General features: G+C 33.9%; 1 protein-coding gene across 1 annotated transcript; it reads left to right on the top strand.

Moving 5' to 3' along the window:
* Window positions 1-88: 88 nt before the first annotated feature.
* On the top strand, window positions 89-16,326 carry LOC108712327 (dual oxidase maturation factor 1). Its single transcript, XM_018254563.2, has 7 exons — window positions 89-195; window positions 3,177-3,346; window positions 5,999-6,056; window positions 6,324-6,458; window positions 8,386-8,599; window positions 14,437-14,651; window positions 15,664-16,326. Exons 2-7 carry the CDS (start codon window positions 3,200-3,202, stop codon window positions 15,816-15,818), a joined length of 924 nt encoding a protein of 307 aa, XP_018110052.1. The 5' UTR covers window positions 89-195; window positions 3,177-3,199; the 3' UTR covers window positions 15,819-16,326.
* Window positions 16,327-18,300: the final 1,974 nt, after the last annotated feature.

The raw sequence follows: 18,300 nt of genomic DNA, 5'->3' as shown, positions 1-18,300 counted from the left end.
TTACAACATCATTTGACTATAACTAAACTATAAAATTAGGATGCAGTGATGTCATTCAATGGTTGGGCAGTTCAAAATTTTGCCATAAAAGGCCTGGATGGGCCATTACCCTCACTAGTGTTCAACTCAGCCTATGAGAGATTACTGGCACAAGCAGATACCTGTAAACGCTGCTGCAAGTTCTGTATCATTGAGGTAGGTCTGCCTGGGTTTTTATGCCTGTTTTCACACTTATTAGATGTATATATATATATATATATATATATATATATATATATATATACATATATATATATACATATATATATATATATATGTATATATATATGTGTGTATATATATATATATATATATATATATATATATATATATATATATATATATATATATATATATATATATATATATATATATATATATGAAAAAGTATGGGTGATACAAGTATAACAGAATAAAGTAAAATGCTGTAAATATATATATATATATATATATATATATATATATATATTCATTTTTATTGCATTTATGCCTTATTTTGTTAACACATGTGCATTATTTTTATACAAAATAAATGTAAGTGTATTTTTTTTTAATTCATTACCAATGTTGCTATTTACTGTAAATCATAATTGTCCTACCTCTAAATTTTAGAGCAGCCATTTGATGAATTTTACAAATTTTGACAGCTTTTAATAATGCCTGGGATTGAAAATTACTGCATTTATAGGAGGTTAAAGATGAGAGACTGAAGTAGCATTAATTAGACTACACAGAACATTAATTCCAGTTTTCCTTGTCCTGTAGCCGGGTGTGTTAGCTTCACCTTCAACTAAGAACAGGTAGCATTTAAGTGGCAATTTTTCTTATAGAGCCATTTGCTGACAGAAAGAGTGAAACTTTGCCTAATTTTACAGCATGTTGTTACAAGATTAGGGAAAGTGTGCTTTGCACACAGTAACACCTGGCCAATCATTCTCTGGGTAACAGGTTCATCTTAAATATCTGCTATGACACAGATTATTCAAAATGACATATGTAACCTAAAATAAAAAATACAATATCATAAACTCCACTTTGGTTTATGGGCATATCATCAAATATGGGGAGAAGGCACAATTTTCCTATGATGGGTTTGCACACTAAATATATAAATCAACAAAACAAGGTGGTATTACAAAAGTAATCTCTTTATATAAGGATACAAATAGGTATCATAGAAAACATCATTTATTATAAATTGGGCGCATTTACAAACCAGACCAATTCATTAACACAGTGAGAATACGTACCACCCAATTCCTAATCAAAGCATAAAAGAATAACAAGAAGCAGATGCATTTGCCCAAAATTTCTGATTTCTTGTATTTAGTGACAATCCCCATTATGACTTGTCTTAATATCCCCTTTTATGGTAAGAAAGGCTTATCTAGACAATGTGGAAATATAACTAATCCTTAACAAAAGGCATTGTAACTCCGACTGAGTTGGCTCTGAATCAAGGGAAAATGTCAGAAGAATTTCCTTGTTCTCACAGTGGAAGCAGGGATCGTATAGAGTACCAATATGAAACACCAGTGCACACTAATAATACAGCAATAAACTGAGAAAGAAGTGAATGAGCTTCTGCATTTAATTGAATTGCATATTATTCTAAAATAAGACACCGAAAGAGGGAATATCCTGTTGTTAGTTTAATGGTTTACATTTGTATATGAAGTATGTTTGATTGCATCATAAGGAAGTTTCAGAATGGTGTGGGATTTTTTAATCATTGTAATTATGCTAATAGTGTATCACTGTATTGTGAATTCATTATAGTAATGTCTGTTTGTGTTATTAAGTCAAACCAAAATCAATTTGATTTATTGAAACTAATGTGAAACTAATTCAGGAGTAATGAAACAAAGATATTTAGCCATGGTGAAAAAACAAACAGACAGGCAGGCATGCATTTTTAATTTATTATTTTAGAGGGTGTAATATGTTTCCAGCCTGAGTGAAAATTTGTAATGTATACCAGAGCTTTGGTATATTAACCTAGGTGTTGCTCCCCTACAGATTTTATGAACTCTTCTTGTGACAAGCAAGATCAAATTAAATTTTTAAATATTTTTTTAGTAGACAAAGTATGGAGACCAAAATTACAAAAAGACCACTTATACAGAAACCCCCAAGTTCCAAGAATTCTGGATACCAAGTCCCATACCTGTAATAAATATACTGATATCAGGTAGTAAAGCATTAGACCCTTTATATAGTCAATAAGTCTGCTACCTTCATCCCTAGCTCAACATGTAGTAAAAACAGTAACAATTTTATAGAGCTTTGTTTGTTGGAAAGCCAAGAGTACACTCATGTCTGAGTAATGATGCATTCAAAAGTGAAAGCAAGCATTGGAGTCTAAAATAACACTTGATTGTTCTGAACAGAAACAGTTTGAAAGCTCTGACTAACCAGACGTTTTATGTTAAATAAGGCTTTGTGGGCACAATTAACTTGGCCAATATGTTTTGCTAGTTTTTATTTTAAGAGAATTTAACTTTACTATGCAATCAACAAAATATAGAAATTATTACTCTTTCATGTTATCTGCCTCATTTCTCAATGAATAGACTAAAATGATAGAGATTTCATATTGCTCTTAAGATTTGTTCCACTTCAGGAAAATGTGAAGTTAATTTTATAAATTAACACATAGGGGCAGATTTATCAAGGGTCGAAGGGAATTAGAGGGAATTTTGGAAGGTAAAAAATTTGAAATTCGAAGTAGTGTTTTGAATACTTCGACCATCGAATAGGATACTACGACTTCGAATTTACTTCGACTCGAAGTAAAAATCGTTTGACTATGGCCCTCTAAATCTGCTGTTTCATTTTGAGACCCTAGTTTTGTTCAACAAGCCCACTGTTTATTATAATATTATTATACTGTGCTCTGTAACTTGGTGCTACAGGAATGCTGACTATTTATCACAGTGTATGCAAATTAAAGTTTTAAAGTGTTTATATTGGGGATGCCAAGAATAGAGGATTTGGAATGGGAAACTGAAAAGCTAGGCAAACCTGCTCTGCATGGGAATATAAATATACATGTCTATGTGCAAAGTATAAATTAGAAACCGTGTAATAGAGATGCTAATATATTGCTTACTGCAATTATCTTTTTTTTTCTTCAGGCTGAAAGTCTGCACTGTAAAAAATGACTTTTTATGATGGCCAGTATCCCTTTTATTCTCATGAAAGAAGACAATGGGTCTTTAATGTCCAGTGCATCATTATCATCATTGTCTTTCTGGTTTTTGCCCTGTCCTTTATCGTCATTTTTCCTGGAATTAGAGGTAGAGGGGTAAGTAATATATGGCTATTAAATGTATAAGCTGTATTCTGTATCATCAAGAGAGGAACAGCTTTCACAGCTGTAACATTAAAATAAGAAACTATTTTCTCAAAATAGAAAATTATGTGTACATTTTCTATGACAAATTACCTAAAAAGGAGCATAAGGGAACAGACTGTAGTTTTTTCTACTAACCCATAGTAACTAATCTGCAGGTTGCAGTACTAGTCTGCTGTATGCATTGGACTAGATTTTATGAGCAAGCAGATCTTAATCAAACTTTGCATATATTAATGCATTAATCCTTTTTCTACACTGATATAGTTTTATTCTTACTGCCTTCCCCTCTTTTGGTTGGATTCTCATTTTAGTATTTCCCCTCATTTTTTATTGATCAATTTCTTTACTCATAACCTACAATATCAATATATCACAATATGTTAGACCAAGCAGTCCATAGGCAACAAAGGTCGAATTATAGTGTTCTTTAAGATATATGCCAGAGTATAGTTAAACACAATCCTCACGTTAGACATCCCTCAAATCTTTTTTCTCCTTTTAGGGACATGAAGAAAAAAGTAGGGCAGTGCCACACAGCCATTTGCACACATCTCACCTTTTACTCACTTTTAGCCTAGTGCAGACTTAGACTCACGCATGCATAGTATGAGTAAAGCCTCTATCCCGGTTGAGCTATTTTCTTCCTTAAAGGAGCACCAGCCCACGGAAAAAAACTCACGGGGGAATTTAATAAAAGTTGCTAACGGAAAAACTATTCGCAATGCAAAAAGTTATGCCTTTCCACGAACAAATTTTGCTTTTGCGCAAATTTTAATATAGCTTTTGCAAGAACTGTTTAGTGACCACTTCCGAATTTTATAGTTTGCCCCAATGCACAGTCAATGTAACACAACTTCTTAAAAAGTCATTATGTTTGCTCCAAAAGATTATGACACCTTCAAGCACTTCTTAAGAGTGCGCAATTAAAATTCGCAATGCAATAACAGTTTAAGGAACAATATTGCATTGCAAGATGTGGAGTCTTATTGGTGCAAATTGTTTTGCTCTTTGCTACTTCAATTACATTCCCCTGTTAATGATTTGATTACCTAGGGTATATTGGCAACCCTCAGTGTTTCAGGGATTCCTTGTGCTTTCATTTCACTTCACATGTATTTTCATGTCTGAATATTGCTAGATGTAAAACACTTATAAGCATTCCTAGGAATTAATAATTATTTAACTAGTGCCTATAAGGCAAGATATAATAAGCACTTTATGTATGTTCTCATTCTAAATAAGGAATATTATTGTTAGGCGTAAGAAGTACACGCACAAGGAATATATAAATATATCCCATGATTTATGAAAATGTTTTATTATATAATTTATTAACCAGAACACTAATACTTTAATTACATTAAGAGACACAGATAATTAAGATCATTGGATATATGCAGTCTAAATGTTTTTTTCTTGACATTTTTAATTTAGGTAGATGCTATGAGAGTGAGTCTAGTTAAAAGTGAGCCACTTGTAACCAACATATTCAGCTATCACATCATTTTACTAAGGGGCACATTTACTTAGCTCGAGTGAAGGATTAGATGGAAAAAAACTTCGAATTTTGAATGTTTTTTTGGCTACTTCGACCATCGAATTGGCTACTTCGACCTTCAACTTCGAATCGAACGATTCAAACTAAAAATCGTTCAACTATTCGACCATTTGATAGTCGATGTACTGTCTCTTTAAAAAAAACTTCGACCACCTACTTCGCCACCTAAAACCTACCAAGCATCAATGTTAGCCTATGGGGATGGCCCCCATAGGCTTTCCTAGCTTTTTTTGATCAAAGGAAAATCGTTAGATTGATGGATTAAAATCCTTTGAATCGTTCAATACGAAGGATTTAATGATTCGAACAACGCTAAATCCTTCGACTTCTATATTCGAAGGATTTAACTTTGAGATTCGAATATCGAGGGTTAATTAACACTCGATATTCGACCATTAGTAAATGTGCCCCTTAGTGTACAGGTTTACCCTTCTTTTAAAATACTTAAATTAGGCTTTTTACTTAAATTAGACTTTTATCACCCCAAAATCTTGTGTATGCACCAGAATGGGGAACCAAATGCCCATGCGCAGTGCCCTACACAATTATAGAGCCTGAGGTGGGAAGGGGACATTTGAGGAGTGCAGTGACATGTAAGGGCAGGGGCACACAAAGCTACTGGGGGGAGATGAGTTGCCCAGCAACAAATCGCTTCTTCTTCGGGCAACTAACCTCCCCGAACTGCCTCCCTGCTGGCTAGAATCAAAGTCACTGGCAGGATGGCACTCAGATCGATTCGTTTTCAAAAGTCGCCCGAAGTTTCCTTGTGAGGCAAATGTTTTAATGAAAAAAAGAATTTAGGTTCCATGTTTCATTTGCAAAGAAAGTGCTAAACTATCCCACAAAAGTTTATCTTTTTTTTCAGCAAAGTATAACTCTAGAATTAAAAGTACTGTATGTTACAAGTATTATATCCTAATGGCTACATTTCAGCTCTTATTTTTTTTTTTATTATTTAAAAATGCCACTGAATTGTTTAAAATTAAATATTTATCTCTAAGTAATTTATATTTCAAATTAAGATGGTATTTTTACCTTCACAGAGAATATCGTGGGCGTGCAGAATCATAACAAGCTTATTTATTGGAGCTGTAATTGTTGGTAAGTGTATATTTTCATATTTCTATTGTGTGATATCTGTGTCACAAAACACTATAGATTTACTTTGTATTCCAAAAAGAATAATATAGCTGTTTGGATGTGGGTTTAAAGTTCTAATGTTCTAGCAAGTTAAATATCCTATAGTTTAAAGAAAAGTCTACAGTTGTAGTTACAGTCAAGTGGTAAAAATATAATTGAGAGCACTTGTATAATATACAAGTAATATACAAGTAACATCACTTGATTAATATCATTTGCTATTTCCAGCTGTTAACTTTACCTCAGATTGGGAGGTGGGATCGGTGAGTGCAACAACTACATATAAATCCTTCAGTAATTCTGTTGTAAATGCTGATATTGGACTACACGTCGGGCTTAATGGCATTAATATTACTCTGAAAGGTAAGGCAAGTTATATTTCTACTAATAAATATCTGAGAAATTTCTAACACTGGAGATGCAAAATTATGAAAATATAGGGGCCTATTTATTAAACCTTTTTTACTGGTCGAGTTTTTAAGGGGAAAATTTAGAATTTTTAGAGGGGAAGAAAAACCTCTAATTTTTCTAGATTTGTTGATGTTCCAAAGTTGCTAGAAATTAGAATCTGAAAATACTCCAGCTAAAACCTGTTGAAGTGTGTAAAAGTCAATGGCAGATGGTCCCTTTGTTCAAATGTATTTTGCCTTCATGATTGTTGAGAGTCTCGGGCTGTTTGATGCTGATTTTCGTTCAGTAATTCAAAAACATTGTGGTTTTGTTCAATAATCTGATAAATTTTAGTTTTCCGGGCGACAATTTAGAATTGTCTCACAATTTTGTTGAGACCTCTCCCAAACGTATGATTATAGATCTGAATTTTTAGTAAAGTAAGCCAGACAGTGGTTGGGAGTTAGGTCGAATTTTAATTTAGAAGACAGACAGTGGTTGGGAGTTAGGTCGAATTTTAATTTAGAGGGGGTTATTTACTTAAGTCCAATTTTTTCTGTTTGGAGTTTTAAAATGAAAACATAATTTTTCATAGGAAAAAAAACATTTTTTTTTCGAGATTTGTTAAACCCAGAGGCTGCTAAAAGTCTGAATATAAAAGTACTCCATCTCAAACCATCCGAGGTCATGTAGACGTCAATGGCAGATGTCTCATTTACAATTAGAAGATATGATCTGCGCTGGGTTTTGTACAATAATCGGGTGATAATCTGAGTATTCGGTGGTCAAATCTGAAAAAATCATACAATTTGGATTTTTTTCATGATTTTATCAAGTCTTTTTTTGAGTTAATTTATTGATAAATACGGTACAAATGTGAATGGGATTTTGGTCGAAGTGGTTTTACTAAAATAATGAGAAATTTTCAGATTGTAGTAAATAACCCCCTTAATTAATGGGAAAAAAAGTTAGTTTTAATAAATAGCCCTCAAAGAGAAACATTTTATTTATATATCATACTGAACTAGAAGATTACAGGGATTTGATGCAGTTGCTGAACTTCAGCTTCCATTTTGTCATTTATTTGAAAGGCTTCTAACATATTTCAAAATTAAATGCAATATATGTGTATAAATTATATTTTATTTATTACCAAAAATAATATCTATACAAAATGTTTTACTGGCATAAATTCAGCATAATTTCAATTAAATATTGCACAAAGTATTATTCAAAGCCTTCTTTTAATGCATGGCTCTGTTTATATACACATTTATTTATTGGTAATTTACCCCTTCATTTATTTGTTTCATCCATTTCTATTTCTTTAAATGCATACTCGGCTGCCTTAGCAGGCCATAATCACTTATCAATGGATCTCACTGATGTCATCAGTTATAATCCTTGCTTAGAAATGTACCCCCTGGTTGTAAAATATGTGGATATTAGATGTCACCATGGAGTTCCATGTCCTGTATAAAAATACTTTGCCTTTAATCTCATGCTTTATATGGTCATGGAACTCTTTGGTGACATATTATGCTTATATTTTACAATAAGGGGTGCATTATTCACTATATTATGCACCAACTCACTGATATTTGTGTATTATAATATATTATGCACCCCCTGTTGGAAATATGAGGATATTAGATGTCATCTTGGAGTTCCATGACCTGTATGAAAGCAATTAGTTTTTAACCTATAGCTTTTATATGGCCATTGAACTCTTTGGTGACTTATATAATGCTTATATTTTATAATAAATATTTATAATAATATATTATTATTATTAATTAATATATTAATAATAATATATTATTATTATTATGCATCAGGCATACATTTATTTAAAATAGATATTGTGGTTTCTTAAACACGTGTTCTGTCTGTTAAACAGGAAATCCTATTCATCAAATTAATGAAACAATAAACTACAATGAGGAGTTTGTTTGGCGTTTTGGGTCAGATTACATTGAATATTATAATGATGGACTTAAAAAAGGGCTCCCAAACCCCATTTTGTATGTGGCTGAAAAATTTACTCAGTATAACCCATGTGGGATGTTCGCCCAGTACAGAATATCTGGTCATTATGCATCAGCTTGCATGTGGTAAGTAAAGTTAAATGTCGAATTCAAGTTCAAGAGAAATAATGAAGGAAATAATGAAGGAAAATGTAGCCCTGTCTTGAAGAATGGTAAAGTTTAGATGAAGAAAGATCCAATCCATTAGCAAGCATTGGATTTTACTGTGATAAATTGGCCCCAAACAATTCTAACCTCAACAAACAAATTAATAAAGATTGTTACTCTTGATAATATCATGGTTTAATAAGATGTATCATACTGCTTGCTCATCATGAATTGAATCTAGGAGTACTGTTTCACATACTTAACATGATTTTGTGTTTTTCAACAATATTGTGCTTTAAGGGATTCTGTCATGATTTTTATGATGTATTAAATTTAATCTAAATTACACTGTTTACACTGCAAATAATTCACTCTAAAATATAAAATGTAATTCCTGAACCAGCAAGTGTATTTTTTTTAGTTGTAATATTGATGTGTAGGCAGCCATCTCAGGTCATTATGCCTGGTCATGTGCGTTCAGAAAGAGCCAGCACTTTAGGATGGAACTGTTTTCTGGCAGGCTGTTGATTCTCCTACTGAATGTAACTAAATGTGTTGCAGTGGGACCTGGTTTTTACTATTTAGTGCTGTTCTTAGATCTACCAGGGAGCTGTTATCGTGTGTTAGGGAGCTGTTATCTGTTACCTTCCCATTGTTCTGCTAATGGGCTGCTGGGGGGGGAGGGGGTGGTTGATAGATCTAGCTGCCCATTGTGTGGCTAATTTTCTAATCACATAGGATTACATTTATTGCGAGACCAACATATTTGCCAGATATACTGTATATTGCTAGCCGAGAAAAAATAATATATCTATATACACTCAAAATGAATACTTAAGCAACAGTTAGGGGCAAATTCATCAAGGTACAAAATAGGGGTGTGGAAGCACTCTAAAGGCTAAGTAATAGTATATTTAAGTATAAAGGAAGTGCTAGTTTTAATGCACATTCCCTGGGCCCCTGTCTCAAAAGTAAGTTTACAAAACAGGGGTTTCTAGCTACAAAGTCACGATCATAAAGTTGAAAAGCCACCATACCACGTCAAGGTAAACCCCACATGGCAGTCCCTAACTTGTTTGCCTTTCGGCCATAGTATAAAAAGTCTTACTGCATAGTAGCATTCAGTGTAATCAGTGTCTGTTGAACCTTGGTTTCAGTGAAAAGGATCTATCCTCCCCCGCCAGTATGCGGCTTTTAAGGGAGAGGAATTGTCCAACCAACCAAGACTTTTTATACTATGGCCGAAAGGCAAACAAGTTAGGGACCGCCATGTGGGGTTTACCTTGACGTGGTATGGTGGCTTTTCAACTTTATGATCATAACTTTGTAACTAAAAACCCCTGTTTTGTAAACTTACTTATGAGACAGGGGCCCAGGGAATGTGCATTAAAACTAGCACTTCCTTTATACTTAAATATACTATTACTTAGCCTTTAGAGTGCTTCCACACCCCTATTTTTATACATTGTATTGTTGCCAGAAGCTGTGGCTGAGCTTCATGTGGTTTTTAATAGCACCCCATACCCCCCCTTAAACTAATGGGGCCCTATACTTTTAAAAATGGGCGTTGGTTGGACAATGCCTCTCCCTTAAAAGCCGCATACTGGCGGGGGAGGATAGATCCTTTTCACTGAAACCAAGGTTCAACAGACACTGATTACACTGAATGCTACTATGCAGTAAGACTTTTTATACTATGTCCGAAAGGCAAACAAGTTAGGGACCGCCATGTGGGGTTTACCTTGACGTGGTATGGTGGCTTTTCAACTTTATGATCATAACTTTGTAACTAAAAACCCCTGTTTTGTAAACTTACTTTTGAGACAGGGGCCCAGGGAATGTGCATTAAAACTAGCACTTCCTTTATACTTAAATATACTATTACTTAGCCTTTAGAGTGCTTCCACACCCCTATTTTTATACATAGCAAATTCATCAAGGGTCGAATATCGAGGGTTAATTAACCCTCGATATTCGACTGGGAATGAAAATCCTTCGACTTCGAATATCGAAGTCGAAGGATTTTGCGCAAATACTTCGATTGAACGATCAAAGGAATAATCAATTAAAATCAAAACAATTAAATCCTTCTAATCGAATGATTCGAAGGATTTTAATCCAATGATCGAAGGATTATCCTTAAAAAAACTTAGCCAAGCCTATGGCGACCTTCCCCATAGGCTAACATTGGGTTTGGTAGCTTTTAGGTGGCGAACTAGGGGGTCGAAGTTTTTTCTTAAAGAGACAGTACTTCGACTATTGAATGGTCGAATAGTCGAAAGATTTTTAGTTCGAATCCTTCGATTCAAAGTCGAAGTCGTAGTCGAAGGTCGAAGTAGCCCATTCGATGGTCGAAGTAGCCAAAAAAACACTTCTATTCCTTCACTCGAAGTTAATGAATTGGCCCCTTAGTTTATTTCATGCTAAGTGGCATCAAACTGGAGTACCGTATATACCCGAGTATAAGCCGAGTTTTTCAGCATCCAAAATGTGCTGAAAAAGTCTACCTCGGCTTATATTCGGGTCAGCGGTGCCCTCTGTTGGCTATATGAAAGAATAACAGTGCGCCCTCTGTTGGTTATATGAAAGAATAACAGTGACTGCAATATCACACAGCGCCATCTGTTGGTTATATGAAAGAATAACAGTGACTGCAATATCACACAGCACCCTCTGTTGGTTATATGAAAGAATAACAGTGCGCCCTCTGTTGGTTATATGAAAAAATAACAGTGACTGCAAAATCACACAGCGCCATCTGTTGGTTGTATGAAAGAATAACAGTGCGCCCTCTGTTGGTTATATTAAAGAATAACAGTGACTGCAATATCACACAGCACCCTCTGTTAGTTATATGAAAGAATAACAGTGCGCCCTCTGTTGGTTATATGAAAGAATAACAGTGACTGCAATATCACACAGCACCCTCTGTTGGTTATATGAAAGAATAACAGTGACTGCAATATCACACAGCGCCATCTGTTGGTTAAATGGAAGAATAACAGTGATGGCAATATCAAACAGCACCCTCTGCACATGGTAGTGGGACAGTGGGACAATGCACACAGTAATCCGTTTGGCAATTCTCTGTCACCATCAACTTTGCAAAGAAGTCCGGTTGATCGATGGGGGGGTCGCTTTGTCAAAATGTGCGCTGCTTGGAGACAGGGCTGTAGTTGTGTCTAGGCTTATACTAGAGTTAATAAGTTTTCCCAGTTTTCGTAGGTAAAATTAGGTACCTCGGCTTATACTCGGGTCGGCTTATACTCGAGTATATACGGTATATATATTTAAGTAAATATTGCCATTCAAAATCATTTACTTTGAGTCAACATTTTATGATATTCTCGATTCCAATTCACCTGACCAGAAATACTGCAGCTCTAACTGTAACAGGAAGCAGTGTGGAAAAAATACAGAACTGTATCTGTTTACTGGCTTATGTGAACTAACATGTTTGGTTTGTTTGTGTGCACCGTGAATCATAGGATCTGAGGAAGCAGCCCTTATTTCTTAAAAAGACAATTTTCTATTTCGATTACCCAATGACACATATTACTAAAGAATTATATTATTATAAACATGGTTTATTTACATGAAGCAGGGTTTTACATAGGATTTTTATGCAATATATTTTTATAGAGTCCTACAGTACATTGTTTGTGGGTAAAGTTTTCCCTCAATGTTGTATTATTATACACACATGAATAACTCATGTTCATGCCTTCTATGAATTCATTTAGAGGATAGCACAGATAATAAATTAATTATCTATACACCATCAAAATCCTTTATTTATATTATTATACCATTATTATGGCATTTCTCCCTCACAGATTTGATAAACCACCAGTTTCACATTAAAACATGCAGGGTGCTATTAGTCTGCTATTACAGCTGTACAAAATATGTCCAAAGATTGGTTTCAAAAACAAGTAGCTTGTTTCTATATTCCTCAGTTTACAGTTGTCTTTGACATCTATACTGTATCTCACTCAGAGATTGTGTAGATACAGTCCTTTAATGCTCACTAAATAAGTCATACTTTCTTAGGATAAAGGTTTAGCTAATATTTCCTCATTGGAAAGCAAAATAATGCTTTAGTCAAGATTAGATAAGATAAATGAACATGAAGATAAAAGTAGACGTTGCTGTTGTAAGAACAAGATGAAGGCACACGTCTGCATTTCACCAGTACATTATATCATATGAGCATATTCAAGATTGCAACTAGTGATGGGTGAATTTGTCCCGTTTAGCCGAAAGAAACGACGAAAAATTAGCGAAACGCCACCAGCCGGCATCTGTTTTTTTGAATGCCGGCGACATTTTCGTGGCAGTTTCGTGAATTTATTCGCCTGCCGAATAAATTCGCCCATCACTAATTGCAACACATTAAGAAGGTTCGCTGCAGTTTAGACAGTTACAATGAAGGATTATGATCATTTCTCAAATATTGTCTTTTGTAATTAAAGTCAGGAGGGATTTTTTTTTTATTACATAGGTAACTGGGATCTGGTTAAACATGTAGGACTTATTCTTGTATCTTCATTATATGTGCATATAAATTATGGCTGGTACAAAGATTACTTAACATATACATATTCTGTAGGTAGGACAAGTGATTACCACTTTAATTTTGCCATAAGGGACACTTCAGTCTAGAAATAGGATGGGCAAGTAATAATAATAAGGCATGATTAGGGGCCCTTATAGAAAATGCTGTTCAACTCTGTAAACTGGGGAGATAAGTGTTTTATAGTTTTGAGCGGCCCAAAAAGTATTGTAATTTAAAAGGTAGTAGATCCTTCTTTTATTCTACTCTTACTTTCATACTTGTGTCACTATGGGGCACATTTACTATGATGATTCGAAGGATTTTAATCCATCGATCGAACGATTTTCCTTCGATCCTAAATTGGCTAGAAAGCCTATGGGGACCTTCCCCATAGGCTAACATTGATGCTCGGTAGGTTTTAGGTGGTGAAGTAGGTGGTCGAAGTTGTTTTTAAAGAGACAGTACTTCGACAAACGAATGGTCGAGCGATTTTTAGTTCGAATCGTTCGACTTGAAGTCGAAGTCGTAGTCGAAGGTCGAAGTAGCCAATTCGATGGTCGAAGTAGCCAAAAAAATACTTCGAAATTCAAAGTATTTTTTATTCTAATCCTTCACTCGAGCTAAGTAAATGTGCCCCTATGTGTCATTATTTTCACTAGAAAGATCTTTTTATGATTAAACATCCATATGACTGGGGTTTAAGTTCTCCTTAGCCAGAATACAATTATATTATATTTATTGCACTGCAGAGTGGATGATAAATAATAGAGGGTCTAATTAACAGCTAAAGGACTAGTAACAGCACAAAGTGAAAAGGTTTTATTAACACAGGAAGTTTGTTTTGTCCACCATTTACAAAAAATATATCTTAGCAGTAACACGTTTTCATTCTGTTTGTGTTTTAGAACCCATATATTATATCTGACCCCTATTTATCTTCATAAAAACCATTTGCATTCCAAGTGATTTATCTGTTATCTGCTATTTAAATGTTGGCCTATTGGAACTTGAATGGCTGACCTCATGGCTATAGAATAACTTTATATAAAATGTTTTACAGTTTATGAATTCATGCCAGGGCTAGATATCAGAATATTATATATTTAAATACATTAAAAAAAACTTTTATTTTTTTGGGGTGGGGTCACAGACTAAGCTACAAAAATAATAAAATCTAATCTCTTACATGTTTTTGACTGCACAACAATCTTTATGTATTGACATTTTAATTAATTAATCTCTTTTTTTTATATTTCAGGGTGGCATTTTGCTCTTGGGTAATCAGCAATATCCTCTTTTCCATGCCGTCTTTCATATATGGAGCTTATATGACATTTGTGACATCAGCTTTTATTATCTTCTCACTAATTTCCTTCTCCACTGTTAAAAATGTCTCATTTTGTAATATTCAATTTGGAACTGATGTTCTGCAAACAGAATTTGGTGCTTCTTTTTGGCTGACTCTTGCAACAGGTGAGTTGGGGCAGAGTGATTTTAGCATAAACACTCTGTGGTGTTTATACAAATGGAAATGGCCTGCAGGTGTCACTGTCTACATGATTTACTGTGCATACTTCCTGTCAGCTTAAAAGTGAAAGTTACTGTTGTGTAAGGCCTGCATGACTCTGCTAAGAAAGCACTGTTATACTCTACTCATCCTCTGCAACCAAAACATAACACACTCATTGATTAAACAATAAATGCAGCTAATTTATATTTGGTATGCATTTACTTCCCCATATGTAGTCCTATATGAAGGCAAATGCTTTCATTTTCAAAACATTAACCTTGTTACAGAGGTGTGCAGAATATTATGCTGCTTACCTCTATAGAGAGTCAGTTTCACCAGTTAAATAATTTTCTAGAGTATTAAATGTACCCCTGTTATTTGCATGAATGCTTATAATGTTTACAGAAAGAGAATGTCCTGTGCACACAAGAATAACAAATAAGAGATAAGGAAAGTGTGTTTCCTATTTATTTTATCTGTCTTTTAAGCTTTCCTTATGGCAATTATAAACAGATTTACAGTTCTAAACATTATGTGACATGTATGTGTGAATGAATGTACTTACGAATACAGAATAATGTACATATATTACACATGGTACCTCAGTGCCTGCCACTTTTAGAGCGGAATCCAAAAGAATAATCAAGCTATGTAGATTGTACATATTCAGTGGAGCTGAGCAAAGGCAATGAAAACAGTCACAGGTTACTGAATTGAACTTAACTTTCAGTAGAGGCTGTGGACCGGTGATAACTGGAAAATGACCAGTCCAGCTTAACACTTTCTATATTTTCCTTTATATGTAATAATGGAATAAAAACAGCATGTTCTGCATGATTATGTATAGCTATTAGTTCTTTGCTAGCTAGCATTAATAGGTTTCAATAAAGAATATTTTTGACCCATTTTAGGAAACTAGACCATAACAAAAAATTAAGATTTACAACTGCGCTGTATTTTTTTTTTTTTTTTTAGGTCTTCTCTGCTTTTTCATTGGGATAACATTTATTGTGCTGGATCGGTGTGTCCCTGAAAAACTGAAGGCTTTTTTTAACACTATTGAGGATGATGAAGAAGAATACTACCAAGAACTTTATGTTAATGAATATTGTCGTCACCCAGATGTATGAGTTCCTGAATGAACTGTGGACTTTTCTAGGTATTTATGTCAGCTTTTTAACTGATTGTTCAGACAAAATGAGCTTGGCATAAAACAATAGCATTTCTAAACACAAAATTGACAGCACTAAATATTGCATTTTACTTGACTGAGGAGGATGAAGAGGAATGTTTCACAGAACTTATTTGCACAGCATAAGTAATGCTTCAAAAGATCTTTACCCAGATATGAGAGATCACATAGGAACTTGTGTGACCATCTGATAAATATTTTTGGTTGAACTGCTATGATCTAATGAATGGACAGCAATATTATTCATAATCAAAGCAGCATTGCCAACATTTCACATCTACAGGTTGGGTTACTGCAGGTGAGCTGCAGACTGGACACCTCTGAGTTACAATGAGTTAAGAACCACATAACTTTAATGTAAATGTATATGTATTTTATAGGAATCGGTTCATATTGTTTACATGTGAATTAATGTTAACTTAAAATAAAATAAACTTTAAAAAATGTTTTAGACATTCATATTCTCGTATACCCAGATTTGACCAAAGTAAGCCTTTACATTGGCCAACCACACACCTGGTTTTTCATTTAATAAGATAATAATACTTCAGGCCTAAGGGAAATAGGGAATGAAAGACATTTCAGTTAGTTAGTTAGTTATATGATTACATATATATTATTGCTAGATACCCTAAATTTTGTTCTCTGATGTACATGTATTCTGTTGTGGATTAAATTCAGGCCATTCTGATGTCAGGTATCTTCACATCTTTGCATACTTTGCACTGACTAGCCAACTCCTGGTATCATTGTGTGGCAATGATTGAAGGAGAAGGAAAGGTTAAATCTAAGTAAGCTTTATCAGAAAGGTCTATGTAAATGCACGTGTACACATGGGCTTCTGTATCAGGCTTTCTTCTCTCAGTTTAACCTCCAGGGCATGGGTTTGATCATGCTCAGTTTGCTCCTCTTTCCCTTTCCCCATCCTCCCTCCTCCTACCTCCTCCTCTCCCTGCTGTAATCTGAGCCCAGAGCTGAGTGAGTAGCAAGAGACAGGAAGTTATGTTGCACAAAACTAATATGGCAGCTGCTATCCTAAACAAACAGAGAGAGCTTTTAGAGCTGTTTACTTGTGTATGGTAAAACATTCTACAGAATAAATATATCATTTTAGCTTGCACCCTCCTAATGCTTCCACGCTAGAAACAGTGCTCTTAATATCCTGAAAGATGGTAATGAATATAAAGAATGTATAATTGATTATAATTACAAAAACTCATAAAAGGCACCAATGACAGAACATATGTTTCCTCCATGACATCTAATTATAAAAATACTATTGTTTCCCCCAGTTTGAGTGTTCTGTTAGCCTGTACTATCTGGGGGGCACCAATTCTGTGATAGGTGCCCTTTAGTGAGTGAGTGGTAAATATAACAAAAAATGAAATTCATGATAGTTCCCTGTAATAAAATTTCCAAAACCTCAAAATAACGAAATATTTAAAAATTTGCTAAGGACATGAAAAAGGGGGCAATTTATTAAAGTGAAGAAAGATTTTAAAACTCTAAATTTTCTTCTAAAAGCTGTTGAGGTCATGTAGAAGTCAGTGGGAGCCATCTGTAGCAAATTGTAAAAAAAGGAGTTACTTTGAGGCTTTATGGGGACTGTAATGCAAACAATTTTTCTTGCCAGGATTTAATATAGCTTTTGCAAACCCAGAAACTGTTTAGTGACCACTTGCGACAGTGGAAGAAGGTTTGCAAATTTTGTAGTTTGGGCCTGTGCGCTGTGAATGTAATAGCAAATTGGTGAATTGGTGCAATTAAAGGTCGCAATGCAATAATAGTTTAAGTAAGAGTAATCAGTAAGATCGATCCACTTACAATCTATATATTTTCTATTGTAGGTTAAACAGGGGTCTGACTACCGTCAGTGTGTCATTTATATTGTAAAGTATATATTTTTATATATGTTTATATATTTTTAATCAATTAATTATTTGGGTAAAATTAATTCATTATTATCTTGGAATTAATTTTGTATATTTAATTAAATTATTATTTGATTGATTAGAGTAAAATCACTGATAAAAATCAGTTTGCTAATTACAGTAAATAATTTGGAGTTAATTGTACTGATAAGCTTTTGGTAAAAATTGGTAAATACGGGGCACTTTTTCTGTATAATTTACAGTTTAAGGAAGAGTATTACATTATGAAATGAGACTTTTTTTTATTTGTGCTAATTGTTTTGCTCTTTGTGAATTTTGTTACATTCTTTCAATAGAATTTTTCAAAGTTTTTTTTTTGCTTGTAAATGCAGAAGAAATATAGGGTCAACAATGATTTCAAGGTTTTAGTATACATTCCACTCTTTTATCCATTTGTACTTTGTACTGTATATTCAGATTTTTGTAATAAATAATGATTTTTTTTAAAATTTGGGAGATTATATGTGTTTCAAAAAAAACTCCTAAAAT

The sequence above is a fragment of the Xenopus laevis genome, chromosome 3S (assembly GCF_017654675.1).
Source record: "Xenopus laevis strain J_2021 chromosome 3S, Xenopus_laevis_v10.1, whole genome shotgun sequence".
In the NCBI taxonomy this organism is placed as follows: domain Eukaryota; kingdom Metazoa; phylum Chordata; class Amphibia; order Anura; family Pipidae; genus Xenopus; species Xenopus laevis.
This window is presented reverse-complemented; position numbering and strand designations above follow the sequence as displayed.